General features: G+C 46.9%; 1 protein-coding gene across 6 annotated transcripts; it reads right to left on the bottom strand.

Annotated features, from left to right (window-relative positions):
* Positions 1–5,181: 5,181 nt before the first annotated feature.
* LOC127566679 (erythroblast NAD(P)(+)--arginine ADP-ribosyltransferase-like) lies at positions 5,182–17,639 on the bottom strand. 6 transcript variants are annotated; one of them, XM_052009216.1, is made up of 3 exons: positions 17,594–17,639; positions 8,792–8,920; positions 5,182–6,847 (listed from the first exon to the last, which is right to left on the bottom strand). In XM_052009216.1, exons 2-3 carry the CDS (start codon positions 8,844–8,846, stop codon positions 6,006–6,008), a joined length of 897 nt encoding a protein of 298 aa, XP_051865176.1. In that variant the 5' UTR covers positions 8,847–8,920; positions 17,594–17,639; the 3' UTR covers positions 5,182–6,005. The 6 variants fall into 6 exon arrangements, with proteins under 6 accessions (XP_051865176.1, XP_051865172.1, XP_051865177.1 ...); XM_052009212.1 differs by lacking the exon at positions 17,594–17,639 and adding an exon at positions 17,436–17,587; XM_052009217.1 differs by lacking the exon at positions 17,594–17,639 and adding an exon at positions 12,946–13,073.
* Between the last annotated feature and the right edge of the window lie 1,377 nt (positions 17,640–19,016).

Genomic DNA, 19,016 nt, shown 5'->3' with positions numbered 1-19,016 from the left:
AAAATCAATTAGTAAGATACATTTCAAACCTAACATCTGGATCGGCATCTTTGCCTTTGATGTGAGTTATCATGAGATCATACTTCTGTAAAATTTAACTCCAATTTAACAATATTCTGCCCTTGTTTTTCACGCTCCTCAGAAAGAACAGTGGGTTATGATCTGTATACCCAGCAGGTGGTTTTTGAGCTGTGCAAACATAAACATCAAGATGCCGCAAAGCCAAAATGGTGGAATAAATCTTTTGATGGTCATTAAATTTCTTAGAAAATTATGCTACAGGATGGGGATTCGATACAATGTCAACACCACTGACAGTTAAATTCTCAGACTGTTCAAAACCGAAGAGTGTTGTCGGTAAAAGATTCGGGCTGTCCCAGAACGCTCTATGCAAAAGATGCATTTCACTGTGTGTGTCGATGCACATGTGACTAATAAATCTTAACATATTTGATCACGAGAAGGGCAGTTCACGGACTTGCTCTCAAAAGCTGCAGCTCAACAAGGCACGGAGGAAGGACACTTGTGTGTATCACTCCTTCTCTCTCTCTATTTCCATGTCTATATCAATCTCTCTACCACTGATTTCCCCTCCCCTCATTCCCTCTCACACCCTGTCTGTCTATGGCTCTCTTCAGTTTGCTCTGCTTTCCTTGTCTAAATGTGCATGTCTCTCTTCTGATGATGGAGTAAATAGTTTTGTGGCTAAGTTTGCGGATGACGCCAAGATAGGTGGAGGAGTGGAGAGTATTGAGGAGACAGGAAGTTTGCAGTGGGCCTAGATAGTTTAGGAGAATGGGCAAGGAAGTGGCAGAGGAGATTCAATGTTGAGATATGTGCAGTTGTACACTTTAGAAACAGAAATAAACGGGCAGATTATTATCTAGAAGGGGAGAAAATTCAAAGTACAGAAGTACAAAGGGACTTGGGGGTACTCATGCAGGATACCTTAAAGTTTAACCAGCAGGTCGGATCGGTGGTAAAGAAAGCGAATGCTATGTTGGCATTCATTTCGAGAGGTATAGTGTATAAAAGTAAGGAAGTGTTGATGAGGCTCTACGGGGCAGTAGTGAGGCCTCATTTGGAATACTGTGCACAGTTTTGGGCCCCAAATCTTAGGAAAGATGTGCTGATGTTGGAGAGAGTTCAGAGGAGATTTACGAGGATGATTCCCGGAATGAAATGGCTTACGTATGATGGGCGTTTGTCGGCTCTTGTACTGTACTCACTGGAGTACAGACGAATGAGAGGGGACCTCGTAGAGAAATTTAAAATGTTGAAAGGACTGGACAGAGTAGATGTTGTCAAGCTGTTTCCCTTGGTGGGTGAGTACCGGACCAGACGGTACAATCTTAGAATTAGAGGGTACAGGTTTAAAACAGAGAAGAGGAGAAATTTCTTTAGACAAAGGGTGGTGAATTTGTGGAATTCCTTGCCATGTACAACAGTGGACGCCAGATCATTGAAGGCGTTTAATGAAGAGATTGATAGATATCTAAATGTTTGGAGTATGGATATGTGGATAAGGTAGGAAATTGGGGTTAGAATAGTGTCCCCACCCCAATTTCTCATTTCTTTGTTTTTCTCCCCTTTTCTTTGGAGCAGACTCGATGGGCCGAATGGCCTACTTCTGCTCCCTTTTCTTGTGATCTTGTGATCTTGTGATTTTCTGTCACTTCTGTCTCGCTCTGCCAGTGAATATCGCTCATCTCGCTGTCTCCCTCTCTCTCCATCCCTCTCTCTGAATTTCCCTCACCCGCCTCTCTCTTGTTGCTTGTCTGCTGCTTCTCTCACTCTCTCCGGGTCTCCCTCGCAGATTGTTCTTCCGTCACTCTTCCTGCTTTTTCCCCTGCCTTTGGTGTTTAGAGGGATGAGAGATAGGAAGAGGAGATACCAGAGAGAGAGAGAGAAAGACTGGAGAGAGAGAGGTGAGATGACACAGCGATAGAGGTAGAGATGGAGAAGGAATGAGCAAGTTACACCTGTGTGTATCTATCTCTCATTCCCTGTCGCTTTCTCTACCCGTGAATACATGTCGCTGTCCATCTCTCTCTCTCTATCTCTAGCTTTGCCTCTTTCTCTCCCTCTCTCTCTCTCTCTCTCTCCCTCTCTCTCTCTCTCTCTCTCTCTCTCTCTCTCTCTCTCTCTCTCTCTCTCTATCCCCATCCCTCCCCCTCCCTCTCTCTCTCTCTGGCTCTCTGATCCTCACTCTGTAACTCTTTCCAGGCACACGCTCTCCCTCTCTTTCTCACCCGCTCTGTCGCTCACTTTCTCTCCCTCTGAGACAGAGAGACGAGTCCGTAACGGAAAGAATTCAGGGCCCGCTGGGAGACAGGGGATTGGGGAGACAGAATTTGTGAAGGGGATCTGTGACTAGGAGGAAGGGACGGAGGGAGCATGCGGTCTGATGTGTGTAACTGAGTGGTGTGAGGTGTGCTCATTGCGAGCGCAAATGACAGGTGAGGCTGAGGATTTTTTCAGCTGTCATGTGAATGTGTAAAATCTGAAAATGAACGTCACTTTGAATACAAGTCCATATGAAGGGAAGGTGTGCACATGTCTCTCTGTCATGCTCTTTCTCTCTCTTCTGTCTGTCTCCCTCTCTGCCTGTGACGGTACTTTGATTGACAGGCACTCAGCTTAACGCAAAACCTCTGCTTACAAGAAAAAGACCTGACCTGTTATTTCCACATGCATTAAGCACATTTCATATCTCCCATTATCACATATCGCACCACATACTCCCTCCATCATTCGCTCACTCCTCCTTCCTAACCCTTCCCCCTTCACAACGGTCTGGCTCCTTCTCCACCTATCTTCTAATAGCTCCTCGACTCTGTCTTCCTGATTTGTCTCAGTCTCAAGGGGAGAGATACAAAGAACAAGAATAAGAATAAGAGATGAAAGGGAGAGGGAGATAGTGATATTCACAGTCAGATATATGGACTGGGGGATTGAGAGAGAGAAGGGGAGAGAGAAAGAGAGGGGTGGAGACAGAGAGAGAGCATATGAGAGAGAGACAGAGACAGAGACAGAGACAGAGAGAGATGAACAGGCAAAGCAGCAAACGAACTAGAGAGAGATAACCACAGGCAGAGAGTGAGACGGCCAGAGAAATATGAAATACGAGCGAGAGAGAGTCATGCCCACAAACCAACCTATGACTTCTCCCCAAACACTTTCACGCTTCACATTAGATATATATATATATATATATATATATATATATATATATATATATATATATATATATATATATATATATATATATATATATATACATATATATATATATATATATATATATGTATAGATAGATAGATAGATAGATAGATAGATAGATAGATAGATAGATAGATAGATAGATAGATAGATAGATAGATAGATAGATAGATAGATAGATAGATACTAACAAACATAGATACATCCGTCAGGAGAGAGAGAGACAGACAGAGATACAGAGACAGGAAGTTTCATAGGACGTTTTAGTTTCCTTTGCAGATTCTGCAATTCCCTGACATTCCCAATATTTTGTGGATGTAACAGGGAGAAAAGGTCCAGGTGTACAGTGCCTTGACGGTTTACCGCTGTGATTCTGGGGCAGCGGGACTCAGGAGTGACGGGAGGTTATGTTGGATATCTGTGTGTACTGCTCAACAAGACAAAATACGACGTGGACGTTTCTGACGGATAGCGAGTTCCAAATCAAGGGACACGGTTTACGGGAGTGAGATGTTTAACGTGGTTGGGAGCCGATACTGGGAAGAAATCTTAACCCAGAGCTTGGTAATGTGAAATTCTCCACTGAAAAATATTCACTGGACATATTCAAAAAGGGCGTCGACATAGTCCTTAGTTATAAAGGGTCAAGTGATATTTGGGGAGACGGCGGGTGGCGTGTTGATTCTGATTAACATTTGGGCGGACTAAAGGTAGAAGGGCCGTGTGGCCTAGTTGCCCTTTATTCTCTACTCTATCACTGAAGACGACTCTCCTCGCTGCTCAAACGCCAGCGATCTTCACTTACAGCTGCAGAATTCGCTTCTGGATCATTAGCGGTAAAGGACCCAGCACAGAGAGAGCCCTCGTCACAAATCGCAAACGAACAATCCACCCCCCCCCCCCGCCATAACGTCGCATTACCAAGCCAGTTTGGGGTTCAATTGGCTGACTTGTGTGGGTCCCGAAGACCCTACCGCCTACGCGTCCCGTCCAGAAACTGCAGCCTCAAGCAAATCCCTCCCCCCACCCCCGAGCTCAGCAGCTCACTTTCTCTCTGAGCAGTTTGTTCCGCAATGTTGCTTCCATTACGATAACTCTCTTTGACCCCGGTTTTCTTGCCTCCGAGGAGACTCTTTCAGTGAGATATCTACCTCTTCTTCAAATATCCCAATGATCCCTGATCCACATGCCTCTGAGATGGAGAATTCTAGAGGTTCAGAAACCTCTGCGAGCAGAAGATCCCGATAAACCTGTAAAGACGGCTCTCTTTTCGCCACTATCTCACGAATGCAAATGCCTCAACGTTCCCGCCGCTTCATCGCCCTCAACCCCCTGATCTCTGAAACACCTATCTACTTCATGAATTTAAAAGGGAGGTTAGGTTAAGAACCGACATGCCTGGACTGCGTTGCCTGACGTGGTGGTGGAGGCAAATTCTTTGCGGGCTTTGAAGAGGGGCTGGGATGAGTTCATGAATGTGAGGAAATTAGAGGGATACGGGTATTCTATAGGTAGGAGGGATAAAATATGTAGGCAGAACATTGCAGGCCGAAGGGCCTCTACTGTGCTGTATTGTTCTATGTTCAATGTTTCAAGAATCCATCGCCAGATTCTCAGCCGAAACCAGACGAACATTCTCCGACTTGAAATGTTAGACCATGCTTCACTTCAGCCCATGCTGCCTGACCTTTTATGTGTTTCCAGCAATTTAGTTTCCGTTGTTTATCACTTCTGCTGTATTTTCCGCAAAATGGGTCAAGATTTTGAAGAATGGTGCAGGAAGTGTACGGTAATGCAGTTTGGTAGAAGGATTAAAGTCGTAGACTATTTTCTAAATGGGAGCGAATTCGGAAATCGGGAGACCAGGTGCGGGATTCCATGAAGGTTTACTTGCAGATTGAGTCGCTAGTAAGGAAGGCAAATGCAATGTTAGCACTCATTTAGGGAGGACTAGAATAAGATATCTTTATTAGTCACATGAGCATCGAAACACGCAGTGAAATACATCTTTTGTGTAGAGTGCTCTGGGGACAGCCCGCAAGTATCGCCACGCTTCCGGCGCCAACATAGGATGTACACACCTTCCTAAACCCTATATCTTTGGAATGTGGGAGGAATCCCATGCAGACGAGGAGAGAACGTACTGCTGAGGAGTTATGAAACAATGGCCAGAATACATTTGGACTACTGTAAGCAGTTTGGGGTCCGGTATATAAAGAAGGATGTGCTGGCGTTGGAGATTCCAGGGGAGGTTTATGAGAACGATCCTGGGGGTGAAAGGGTTAGCGTATGAGGTGTGTTTTGAGTTTAGTTGTGCAACTGTATTCGCTGGGGCTTGGAAGGATGAGGGGGAATCTCGTTGAAACCTACCGAATACTCAATGGCGTGGATAGCGTGGACGTGGAGAGGATGCTTCAGTAGTTGGAGAGTCTAGGACCAGAGGGCACAGTCTCAGAATAGAAGGGCGTCCCTTTGGAGCAGAGATGAGCAGGAATTTCTTCACCCAGAGAGTGGTGAATCTGTGAAATTCATTGCCACAGACGGCTGTGGAGGCCTAGTCATTAGGTATATTTAAAGCGGAGGTTGATAGGTTTTCCATTAGTAAGGGCGTGAAAGGTTACGGGGAAAAGGCAGGAGAATAGGGACGCGAGAGAAAATTAAATCAGCCATGATCGAATGGCGGAGCAGACTCGATGGGCCGAAAGACCTTATTCTGCTCCGATATCTAATCATACATGATCGGTTGAAATATAACCCGGAGATGCGAATGTTCTGCGTGAACCTTACACGGAAATGGGACCCAGTAGTGCCAGGATGCACAGCCCCGCCACTGCGGAAATGGGCGCCCCATCACTACGCACCACCCGCATGCCGCCTTGCTCGTCCCGCTCCACCTTCACCGGGATCCATTGCACACCCACCGCACTCAGAGAAATGTCAACCCCGTCACTCCGTTTGGAGATTGCCGTGATGTTGAACTTTTCATAGGGAGGAATCAGCACCTCATGCTGACGTTCGTTAACTGAGTATTTCTCTATGCTGACGCCGTACTCTGAGTTTATCGTGAACGTGGTTTCTCTCCCGAAATCGTTGGCAACATCCTTGCTCTTCGAAGAGGAAGCGAAATATCCAAATATCATTGGTTTTCCCACCGTACCCCGGGAATATCTCTTCATCCCTCTGTAGATGACCGGGGGTGCACTGCCCGAGATCTCTCTCAGTCTCTTGAGGGCAACAGTCAGAAGATAATGGAAACTCTTAAACGGGAATTTCTGATAGTCCCTGTTGCTCTTTCCGGACGATTTAATCGCCTTTTTGAAGTCATTGGGAAAGTTTCCGCATTTCCCAATCGGCGGCAACGTATAGGCAATGACGGCCAACAAGTGTTGCTCTTTGAGTCCATCGGGTACTGTGACATGGCGAAGACGCTGGTTGTCTCTCCTTTTCTTCATTGCTTCATTCCACGTGCAGCTAAATACTTTGCTATTCTTTTGCTCCTTCTGGAGATATCCGATGGCCAACTGATCGGATGCTTCGCTCTGGGTAAACAGGTAAGCGGCAGAGTTCTCCTCCATGCCCAGGTAGTCACAACGAGTTGCAAAATAAACGCCGATGGATACAACACCTGGGAGGGGAAAATAAACAGGAATTTGAGATAACATGAATCACTGCAGTCCTGCTGGAGAATTTAATCCACAGAGGTGAATACACAAGGATAAGATATTTAGGATGATCTAATGGGGACATTGACATCCAGCGCTAAAAGCCAGAGTCTCCCCACCTGCAAGAGGACAGAAGCGGTAGTTTCGCGATTTCCGTAACGCTATCACAGCGTCAGCCACCCGGATTCAATTGCCGCCACTGTCTGTAAAAGTTTGTAAACTCTTCCCCTGAGTTTTCCCCGGGTGCTCCGGTTTCGTCCCACATTCTAAAGACGTACGGGTTAGGAGCTGTGGGCATGCTGTGTTGGCGTTGGAAGAGTGGCGACACTTGCGCTCTGCTCCCCCAGCACATTCTCAGTAACGCCAAAAGAGACATTTCACTGTGTTTCTATGTACATGTGACTAATAAATACCTAAAAAAGAAGCAGGAATCACGTACAGCTGATGGAGAGGCGGCGTTGCGATCGAAGCGAACACTGACTACTATCCATTATCCTAACTGCTTCAAAACCAGTTAGTATCTGGGTCGGGGCTGGTCTACATGTTGCCGTTGTTGCAATATAACAGACGTCGACTGTTTAGTACTGTCAGCGATTTTGCTTCCACCAGCATCTATGGAAGTATATTGGAGCTACTAACCTCTCTCTCTGAGGGATTAAAAAGGCCCCTCCAGATGTCCCCTAATCTCCTGATCCTTATCGCAAATCTCCTTGGAGGGCCGAAGGGCTTGCATCCGCGCTCACTGATTCTTTAACTCTTCGTCAGTGTCAGTTTCAAAAGGCGCTGCAGGTCCTTAGATTTCGAAAATAAGATATTGAGCCGACGCTGAAGTAATATGGTGAAGTTTGGGGGATTGTATACGTGCACCTTCTCGCTGGGTGATGTACGGGTGAGCCAACAACAGCGTAAACACTCCGTCCACGTTACTCACCAGTAGCTCACGGGGAAGGGCAGGCAGACGGACTCTGCCCTCCAGCGTGGTCATCCAATCAGAGTCACTCACCGTTCTCTAGGCACCGAAACCGTGGTCCTGACCCCTGTTCCCCCGGAGGTTCCCCTGCTGATCGGTCACGTGGGACGTCATTGCGGCGCGAGCAACCCCCATCCCAATGGGTTGGGTGTCACATTCTTTCGGTTCCGTGTGGAACTCGCGCACTCTCACGTTGCATTCCTGGGTGAAGAGGTGACTTGACCAGGGATGTGACTAGTAAGTGTCGGCCGGTTGAACAAAACCCAGAGGGAGGGGGCGAATAAGTCATGTCCGGCTTTTCCAAAGTGAAAACTCGGTCCCTCTTTCCGGTGCGTGACGGGGAGCCTTGGAAATCTCTTCAGAGAACTGAAATTGTTGCCCCATGAGATAATACTGTAACAGCTGATTTTGATGGGTTTCAGCTGAACAGAAAAAAATAATCAACAGCCGCCAGGGATGGGTTTTGGGGGTATATCGCGCATCAGTTGCGATCCCGGTGGGTGATGGAAAGTGCTTCGGGAATTTGGGAAGGCACAGTAGTGTCGCGGTCAGAGAGACTTCACTGCAGCGCCAGCGACCAGGGTTTAATTCCGGCAGCTCTGTGTAAAAAGTTTGTACGTTCTCCCCGTGAACCCGTGGGTTTCCTCCGGGTGCTCCGGTTTCCTGCCTCATTCCAAACAGGTACGGGTTAGGAATTTGTGGGCAGGCTGTGTTGGCGCCGGAAGCGTGGTGACACTCGCGGGCTGCCTCCAGAACACTACGCAAAAAGTTGTATTTCACCGAGTTTTTCGATTTACATGTGACTAATAAAGATATATTATCTTAACTTTTACAGGCTCAACAGTGGAACAAGGAAGTGCGGCGAAATGCAACCGACCAATATCGAACCTTTTAAAACTCTTGTTGATCGTATTGTGTACAGAATGAAGATACTTACCAACTAACAGTATAATAGAGATCACAAACAGGAGGATACATCGAGTTTTATCCATTATTGGCGAAGGAAGAACACGTTCCTCTCGACTAACGGGGTTGTGAGGGGATCTTCCTTTCACTGAAGATTAACCTGGTGAAACGAATGTTTGTAGGTTAAATGCAGGATCCAGTAAATCTGAAAAGCAAAGACTTTGAAAGTTCCTATTTCTATAGGCGGGAGGTGTCGGTAACTCGTCAATAACATTCCAAACACTACGGATGCATGGATAGAATTAAATCAATATGGAATTCACCCCAGGTTTTTCTCTCCGCTACGTAATCCACGTTGCTGCTGTGAGTAACAGAAAAGTTCGACAAAAACAAACTTAATCGCATTCCATCTTCCCCATTAACTCAATGATCTTGATCTCAACCTGATCCAGATGTTGTTTTGTCTAATCCAATCCTCTCGCCATTTTCTCCTCCACACAAATCTTTTACTTTACCCCTCGTCCCCAGCTCCGAGAAAGAGTTTCCGTCCAGAAATATTGCTTCGCTTTCCACAGATGTCCCCTGAGTGTCTCGGACTTATCCTTTACAGCCCAGAATCTGCAGCTCTCCTCCAGCCGCGACCTCTATCGCCCCGCGCAGAAAGCCATAGATTAATACAACACGGAAACAGGCTATTCGGCCGAAATCGTCCATGCTGACATGGGTGCTCACTAAGCTAGTACCATTTGCCCGCCTTTGACCCATATCCCTCCCAACCCCTCCTATCCATTTACTTATGCAAATGTCTTTTGGATGTTGTTGTTGTCTCAACCACTTCCCTTCCTCTGACAGCTGGTTCCATAATCACACCACCCACTGCGTGAAAAAGTTGCCCCTCAGGTCTCTTAAATTTTTTCACCTCTCATTTTAAACCTGTACCCTCTAGATTTTAGTTCCTCTTTCCCGGGGGAAAAAAGACAATGTGAGTTCACCCCGTCATGATTGCATGCTCTTCTGTATGGTCACCCCTCAATCTTTTACACCGCAAGGAATAAAGACCTAACCTGCTTTACATCTTCTTATCAACTCAGCAGCTTGTGTCCTGGGAACATCCTCGTGAATCTTCCCTGCACCACTTCCTGATGAAGGACGTCTTTCTCCTATTTCAGGGCGACCATGTCTGTACACAACACTCAAACTGCCGTCTCACCACCGTCTTACATTCATGGAGTCACAGAGAAATACAGCACGGATACAGGACCTTCGGCCCAAACACTCCATACTGACCACTGTGCCCACCCAGCTGGTTCCAATTTCCTGCGTTCGGACAACATTCCTCCAAGGGCCGCCACTGCCCTGGGGAAAAGACTGTTACCTCTCACCTAAACGATGCTAAATGTCCAATTACGGTTAGTGATAGAATCGGGATTTAAAAAGTTCAGAGGAGATCTTTATTCCCAGACGTTAAAGGAAAATCGCTGGATGATTGCAGAAAGAAAAAAAAATCTACTGGAATTAGTCAGTGTCCGGCCAGCAGCGCTTGGCCCGAGTTTAGCAGCCTGGATTTGCGTTCTGAGGTTTCTTGGGGAGATCTCCTGCACACAGAGAATGGTGGAAGTTCGGAACTCTTTTGCACAACAGTTATCGGTGCAAATTCATGGATTGGCGCTCGATCTCAGCGCGGCTAACCAAAAACAAGAGAAGAAAATGCGGCTCTATGAAGGCTATGAAGGACGTACAGTGATAACCCTTGAATGTATGGAGCAAATTTTGATTATCAGTTTCAGATTATGTGTAATCCTTTCGTGGTTCCCGGACGGACAACCGGCCCAGGCTGCGGACACCAGCCTGGATATCCGCAAAAGCTCTCCACTTTCCTGACCCGCCGCCCCCCACCACCACCACCGCCCCCCACCCCCCCCCCCCCAACCCGCCCGACCTCGCGGCTACACGGAGGAGAGTAAGGTAATTCAGTTGATAGAGATGACACATACAAATACACCGAGAAACAAAGTCTCTCTCTCTCGGTCTTTGTCTCCTTACTTACTCTCTGCACGCCCAGATCTCCTTTTAGTACCCTCTCTCTCTCTCGTTTCTCCATCCATCCATCCCCATTCCGTCTCTCCGTCCTCTTTACCTGACTGTCTCGCTGTACACTCCGATCTGCCTCTCACACGCTCTCTTTCCTCTGCTTTTCAGTCCGCCCCCATCTTGTTTCTCCATCCTCCTCCCCCTTCTCCGCTCATGAACTCTGACGCCAGCTCTCGCTCGTCTTCTGTGTGCTTTACCCGCGAACACACTCTTAACTATTTCGGCACCGTAAACTGTCTCACACAGTAACATACAGCAGTGGATTGGTGAGCGAGGGAGGAGGAAATCTGCAGAACTCACTTCAACCTGCCACTTTGCCAACCAGTCATCTCTTCCAGCCCAAAAGTACGCGCATATAATTCACAGTTCGCTTATCAGTTCTACTCCTGGGCTTTACATCCCGGTGTGACGATGTTTAACATCTCACGTGATTTCCGAGCAGAAACGCAACAAATTCCAGTTTCGTTGGATTTATTATCCTTTTGATTTGTTTCACCCAGTTCTACAAAAGGAGCTAACATCTGCAAATCAACGAAATGAACTGAGCCAAGGGCACTGGACGAAGACAAACCAAATGTGTTTGTTCTTTCCATGTGGCCGAAGTAATGGAGGCTGTCATTTTGTGAGCTGTTTTGTGAACTGGCTGTTGATCAGGGATGCTTTGATCTTGATCAGAGCAACTGAAAGTGGACACAATGAGGTTCCTGCCGAAGATTTGCCAAGCCTGAGATCATTTCCAAATAAGAAGCTGCTGATTGTGGTCAGGTAGAATTGGCAGGCTTGTGGAAAGAACAGCCTGTGACCTGAAGTAACCTGAGCCCAGTGTTTGGCTGACCTGGCTCAAGTGGTTTGAGCTGGTATCTTTCAGGCAGAGGCACGGGACATGAATCTGGTGAAAGAGCAATACGGCAATACTGGTTGTAGCCTTGGGCCAGGTCCAATGATAACCTGGCACAGGCCAGTCAGATGAGCCTGAGCCAACGTAATTGAAACAGAACAATTCGATCTAATAAGAAGGTGGATAAAAATGGAGCATTTTGGGTGCAGAAGCAGCGAAAACTCTGGAGACCAACCATCGCGGAATTCCACGACCCCACGTTGGAAACGTGCAGATTACGTTGGGATCAAAAGGAACGCTTACCAGCGCCTCTACGTCCTCAGGAGGCTAAAGAAATTTGGTTTGTCCCTTTTGACTCTCACCAACTTTTACCGATGCACCATAGGAAACACCCTATCTGGATGTATCACGGCTTGGTATGGCAACTGGTCTGCCCAAGACCGCAAGAAACTTGAGAGAGGTGTGGACACAGCCCAGCGCATCACGGACATCAGCCTCCCCTCCTTGGACGCTGTCTTTACCTCTTGTTGTCTCGGTGTAGCAGCCGGCATAATCAAAGACCCCACCCACCCGGCAAAATTCTCTCTTCTCTCCTCTTCCATCGGGTAGAAGATACAGGAGCCTGAGGGCACGTACCACCAGACTTAAGGACAGCTTCTACCCCACTGTGATAAGACTATTGAACGGTTCCCTTATACAATGAGATGGCCTATGGCCTCACGATCTACCCTGTTGTGAGCTTGCACCTTATTGCACTGCACTTTCTCTGTAGCTGTGACACTTTACTCTGTACTGTTACTGGTTTTACCTGTACTACATCAATGCACTTTGTAGCAACTCAGTGTAACTGCACTGTGTAATGAACTGACCTGTACGTTCGGTTTGGAAGACAAGCTTTTCACTGTACCTCGGTACAAGTGACAATAATAAACCAATACCAATACCAATATGCATGGCCAGCGTGAACACCTATCCCCGGCTATTCTCTTTTCTATTCTTTAACTGTTCATGGAGGGTGAGTGAAACGGAGTGTGGGTGAGCGCACAGGCATTTACTTTTGTATGACCTGCGTGTTTGTTGTTAAGCGAACCTCATGAATTACTGTTGCAACATGAATTGATTATCTGCAACAATACAATCTGGTCAGCTTGCGAAACTGTTCGTTTGAGCAATTTTCTGAGTTCCCCCAGGCCGCTTGTAATCGATACCTACACACAATGTGAGGAAATCGTTGCTTGAAGAATCACTGAAGTTACCTGTTCTGTTGAAAGGCGTCAGCTGATGAATGTATAGTGACCCGACAGCCAGAGAGCCGACAGCCAGACAGAGGGCCATGCAGCACAGAAACAGACTCTTGTGTCCAATTCGTCCTTGCCTTGCTGACCAAGTTGCCTGCATGAACTGGTCGCATTGACTGAGTTTGGCCCGGAACCCTCGGAACCATTCCCCTCCATATACCTTTCAATATGTATTTTAAACTTTGTGATTGTACCCGCCTCAAAATCTTTCAACCTATACTTGTACACCAAAGACAACACACGCCATGGTCCTGCTTCTCACTGTGCAAGTCCTGTCGCGTTATAACCAACCAATCAGCAACTTTCACACTTGTCCGTTTTAAATACCATCTGCCATTCGCAGACCCCCGTCATCTATATCCTGTCGCAATATCAGATAACTTTCACCCCTGGCCACTACACACCAATTTTGAGACCGAGAGAGAGAGAGAGTACATAGAACACTTCAGCAAAGGAACAGGTTCTACTGTCCAAACTGGAAATTAAATGCTTAACTAAGCTAATCCCGTCTGACTTCGCAATGTCCACACTTCACCATTCTCTGCATATTCCTGTGCCCATCTAAGAGTCTCTTAAATACACTATCCTTGACTGCGTATTGCAGGCACCCACCACTCTGTCGTAAACATGCTTCGTACATCTCATGGAACAATACAGCACCGGAGCAGGTACTTGGGCTCACGAAGTAACCGAACTAATTGAACTGGGGATTAGACTACACTTGTCATTTCTCCCAGGACGTCCACATCCCCCATTCTCTGCAAATTCCTGTGTTTAAGGGCCTCTTAAACGCCTCTATCGTATTTGCCTCCGCTATCACCCTTGGCAGCACATTCCAGACGCCCACCGCTCTGTGTAAAAAAAAACTTTCACCCCACATCTCCTTTGAATTTACCCCCCTCACCTAAAATGCACGCCCTCTAGTAAAAAAGATCCCCGCTGTCTACTGTATCTATGCCTCTCATCGTCTTATAAACATCTATCAGGTCTACCCTCAGCCTCCGCCGCGCTAGAGAAAGCAACCCGGATTTATCAAACTCCCTCTCTATTCCGGTCAGCATCCTAGTAAACCTATTTTGCTCCTTCTCCAAAGCCTTCGCATCCTTCCTGTAATGGGAAGACCAGAAATGAAAGCAATACTCCAGTGTGGCGAAGTCGAGTTTCATACAGCTGCAACATCACCTCCTGACTCTTGAACTCAGTGCCTCAACTGATAAAAACAAGCATACCGTACGCTTCCTTTATCACCTTATCAACCTGTGCGGCCACTTTTCGGGAGCTGTGCACTAGTTCTATATGGTCTGAGAATTTAGTAACCCACCCATCTACATTTCCATCCAGGTCATTTATATATATACATCTCAAACAGCAGAGGTCCCAGTACGGATCACTGCTGTACACGTCTGGTCACGGACCTTCAGCCAGAGTAAGTCCCATCGACCACTACCCTCTTCTATGGATGAGGGAATTCTGAATGTAAGCGGCAAATTCACTTTGGTTCCCCTGCGTCTTAATCTTTGAGATCAGCCTACCTTGAAGGACCTTAGTAGACAATATCCACAGGTCTGGCTTCACCAATCAACCTTGTAACCTCCTCAAACAAACTCAGTCAAGTCATAAAGACCTGTTAGCCCCGCACTAAGTCACGCTGACTGTCCCTAATTAGGCCATGGTTTTCCAAATGCTCATAAATCCCATTCCTAAGATTCTTCTACAATAGCTTCCCGAAAACTGACGAGAGATTCATGGGTCTATAGTTTCCAGGATTAACCGCATTTCCCTTCTTGAATAAGGGAACAAGATTTGCTTCTCGCCAGTCGTCCAGGACTGCGACTGTGGCGAGAAAGGGCACGAAGATCATGGTCCAGGCCACAGCAATCTCATCTCTTGACTCTCTCAGTTACATGGGGTATATCCCATCAGGTCCTGGGGCCATCCGCATTAACTTGAAGAAACCAAACATTACCTCTTTCGTTATCACCAAACGCCCTAGCATATTAGCACAGTCCACGCTAATTAGGCTCCGTGTCCTCCACGTCCTTCTGCTTGGTAAATACTGATGCAAAATAATCAGTTTGGACTTCGCCCACATCCTCCCCCTCCAAGAACATGTTCTCCCCTGGAGTAGCCCTGCCCATTCCCGAGTTATCCTTTTCTTCTTGACGAACGTACAGAATGTCTTAGGATTCTCCTTCATCCTACTTGCCAAGAACTTTTCATGGCTCCTCCTGGCTCACTCAATTCCCTTTCAGTTCTTTTCTAGCTTTTTTATAATCCTCAAGGGCTCCGTTTTATCTTCGATCTTTGATCTTAGATACGCTTCCTTTTTCATCTTGACTGAATTCATCACCTCTCTCGACATCCAAGGTTCCCTTACTCTGCCTTGTTGTGCTTCCTTTGTACAGGAATACACCTGTCCTGTACTCTCTGCACTTGATCCTTAAACACCCTACACATGTCAGATGTGGTCTTTCCCAAAAAAAAACAACTGTTCCCAATTAACCGCCCCCCCCCCAGATCCTGCCTGACACCCTGGTAGTTTGCCCTATCCTAATTTAATACTCCCCGCTATCTTGATACTTCAGGAGTTGTGATCGTTGTTCCGAAAATATTCTCCCACTGAAAGGCAAGTCATGTGGCCAGGTTAATTTCCCAGCGCTTGATTTTGTACGGTTCCGCCTCTCGTTGGACTATACACATACTGACAAGGAATAATACTGCACATACTGCACCTAACAAATTCAGTCGCATATAAGTCGCTTGCACCAAGGAATTCCCAGTCTCTATTATGGAGGTTGAAATCACTCACGGGAACAACCGTGTTGTTTTTAAACCTTCCCCTTATCTGCCTTCATATCTGTTCCTAAATGCCCAGAATATTGAAAATATTCTAATCAATATTAGGAAAGTTACAGTCACCCATGACAGCAACCCTGTTATTTTTGCACCTTTCCGAAATCTGCCGAATTATCTGATCCCCAGTGTCCCGGTGGCTATTTGCGGACCTATGTAATACACACAATAGAGTGATTGCCTCCTTCCACTTTTTGACTGCCACCGACACTGACTTAATAGACGACCCCTCTATGATGTCCTCCCTTGCTTCAGCTGTGATACTATCCCTAAATAACAACGCCACCCCACCCTTTCTACTCTCCTATTTTTTTTTGAAACATAGAAACCGCGGAACATCAAGCAGCCCCTCTCGCCCTTGTGACAGTTAAGTGCCTATAACGGCCACAACATCGTAATTCCATGTATTTATCCATGCTCTAAGGTCATCACCCTTATTTCTAACACTTCACGCATTTCAACCCATCAAACTGACTGCATTTATGCCCCATCCCCAGCCTATCCTTCGTCACATTTTCAGTACACATCTCATCTTCTTCTACCCCAACAGATATCAACACTTTCGTTCCCATGCTCCTGCCAACCTAATTTAAACCCTCCTCAATAGCTCGAGCAAACCTGCCCGCAACAACTTTGGGCCCTCTCGAGTTCAAGTGTAACCCGTCCCTCTGTACAAGTCGTATGTACCCCTGGGTAGATATCAACAATCCACAAATCTGAACCCTTGTACCCTGCACCCACTCTTCAGCCACTCATTAGTCTACCTTATCTTCCTATTCTTTCTTTTTCTGGCGTGTGGCACAGGTAGTAATTCAGAGATTAATATCCTTGAGGTCCTGCTTTTAAAATCCCTTCTGAACTCCCAAAACTCGCTCTTGCGGACTTTATCCCTTATCGTACCTCTGTCGTTGGTGCCAAGGTGTAGCACGACTCCTGGCTGCTCACTCTCCCCCTTAGGAATACTGTGCACTCGATCCGAGACGTCCCTGACCCTGGTAGCCCGGAGGAAACACACTATCTGGGAGTGTCGTTCTTGTCTACAGAGTGTCCTGTCTGTTCCTCTCACCAACGAATCCCTTATCACTATCACACTCCTATTATCCCCCTTCCTTTCTAAGCCAGCGAGCCAGACTCCGTTCCATAGATCCGGCTGCTGTGGATCTCCACCGGTGATTCGTGCCCATCCTCCAAACAGTAACCAAATCGATATACTTGTTATCAAGGGAAACGGTCACCGGAGTATACTGTACCGACTGCCCATTCTATTTCCCTCCCCTGACGGTCACCCAACTACCTATATCCCGCACCCGAGGTATAACTGACTCCTGGTAACCCCTGTCTATCATATCCTCAGCTTCCCGAATGATCCGGAGTTCTTCCAGCTCCAGCTCCAGCTCGCTAACGTGGTCTGTAAGGAGCTGCAGGTGGACCCACTTTCTGGAGGTGTAGTCATCAAGGGCACTGGAGGTCTCCTCGACTTCCCACATTCTACAGGAGAAGCATACTTCTGCCGTGACTGACATTCCCATTGTTCTATGCCAAGAAAATCACAAATATCAAAGAAAAAAAAGAACCTATCAGAAACCTCCGCTCACCTACTCCGTCTCTTTACACCGAAGCCTCTTGAGCTAAAGCCAGACTTTCTAACACTGTTGCACTCCGAAAATGGCCGCGTCGCTCGACCCTAACTTCTTGTTATTAGCATATGCTGCCTAATTGTATAATTAGCTAATCAACAGGCCTATAAACTCACCACTACAACAAGAACGACAGAAATGGGCTGACTTTTTTTTTTGAACAGCTTCTCCCTCTGGTTCTCGCGATACTTAACCCAGAAAACGAGATTTCCCGCTCCTGAGCTCGTACTCCTCACCACAGGAAGGAGAACCACAAAAAGAGGATGAACTCGGAGCCTGCATCAATGCGTGGAAATACGACGTTGTTGCCATTGCAGAGAGTTTGTTGCGTGAGGGACAAGAATGGCAGCTCAGCGTTCCTGGGTTTCGCCGTTTTAGACGTGATAGGGAGGGAGGTAAACGAAGTGAATAGATTGCACTTCTGATAAGCGGGTGTCACAACAGTACTCAGAGAGGACACACTGGGGGGGCTCATCCACATAGGCAATTTGGGTGTAGTTCAGAAATAGGATACGTGGGATTACACTGGTGCTATTATAATCTGGACCTCCCAGTAGTTACTGACAGCTGGAGGAACATATCTGTAGACCGGTTATGGCAAAGTTCAGAAACAGCAGGGTTGTCACAGTGGCGGCCTTTAATGATTCGAAATTCTTTCATAGCAGAAGCTTAGATTGGGGTGTGTGGGTGGTGGTGGTTGGGTGCGGTGGAATGGGGTGACTTCTTCAGCGAATCCAAGTGGGGTTCCTGAAACAGTAGGTGGAGCGTCCAACTACAGGAGAGAACATAGTGGACCTGGGTTTGGGTAATGAGCCGGCCAGCTGATACAACTGGTAGTGGGTGAACATTTGGGGAATAGTGACCACAGTTATGAGTTAGATAAAAGTTATGACTGAAGATAGCATTGGGTGTTGCGGGAAGGTGCTAAATTGGAGGAAGGCAAATTACGACAAGATAAGAGAGGAGCTAAGGGGCGTTGACGGGGAGCAGTTGATGTCAGACAAGCCCACTTGTGACAAGTGAGATTTGTTTCAGGACCAGCTGAGAGAGCTCAGGATCGTCATGTTCCGGTAAGGACTAAGGACAAAGATGTCAAGATACGGCAACTCTGGATGACTTGGGAGGTCCTAAATTTGGTCAGAAGCAATCAGGAAGGTTTACGAAGCTAATAATCAGACTGGGCCCTTGTGGAATATAAAGATTAATTTAAAAAAATATTTACAGCCTGGTAACAGGCCCAACGAGTCCGCGCCGCCCATTTTAAACCCAAATTAACCTACCCGTACGTCTTTGGAATGTGGGACGAAACCGGAGCACCCGGAGGAAACCCACGCAGACACAGGAGAACGTATAAACTCCTTACAGACAGCGATGGGAATCGAACCCCGATTCGCTAACCGCTACGCTACCGTGCCGCAGACAGCAGGGAAGTGCTCAAGCCGGCGACTAGGAAGGACAAAAGGGTCTAGAAAATGCCTTTGAAGTTGGTCAAGGAAAATGCCAAGGCATTTTCTACTTATATTATAAGAAAGAGGGTAG

This window comes from Pristis pectinata, chromosome 44 (assembly GCF_009764475.1).
Source record: "Pristis pectinata isolate sPriPec2 chromosome 44, sPriPec2.1.pri, whole genome shotgun sequence".
Classification (NCBI taxonomy): Eukaryota; Metazoa; Chordata; class Chondrichthyes; order Rhinopristiformes; family Pristidae; genus Pristis; species Pristis pectinata.
Note: the sequence above shows the minus strand (reverse complement) of the source record. Positions and strands in the feature narration are given on the sequence as shown.

What these genes read in the sequence shown, in the direction of transcription:
- LOC127566679 (XM_052009216.1), bottom strand. Translation starts at nt 8,846, where the DNA reads ATGGATAAAACTCGATGTATCCTCCTGTTTGTGATCTCTATTATACTG. An exon ending in CTCTATTATACTGTTAGTTG is followed by an intron (nt 6,848 to 8,791) that starts GTAAGTATCTTC and finishes TTCCCCTCCCAG; the next exon opens with GTGTTGTATCCATCGGCGTT.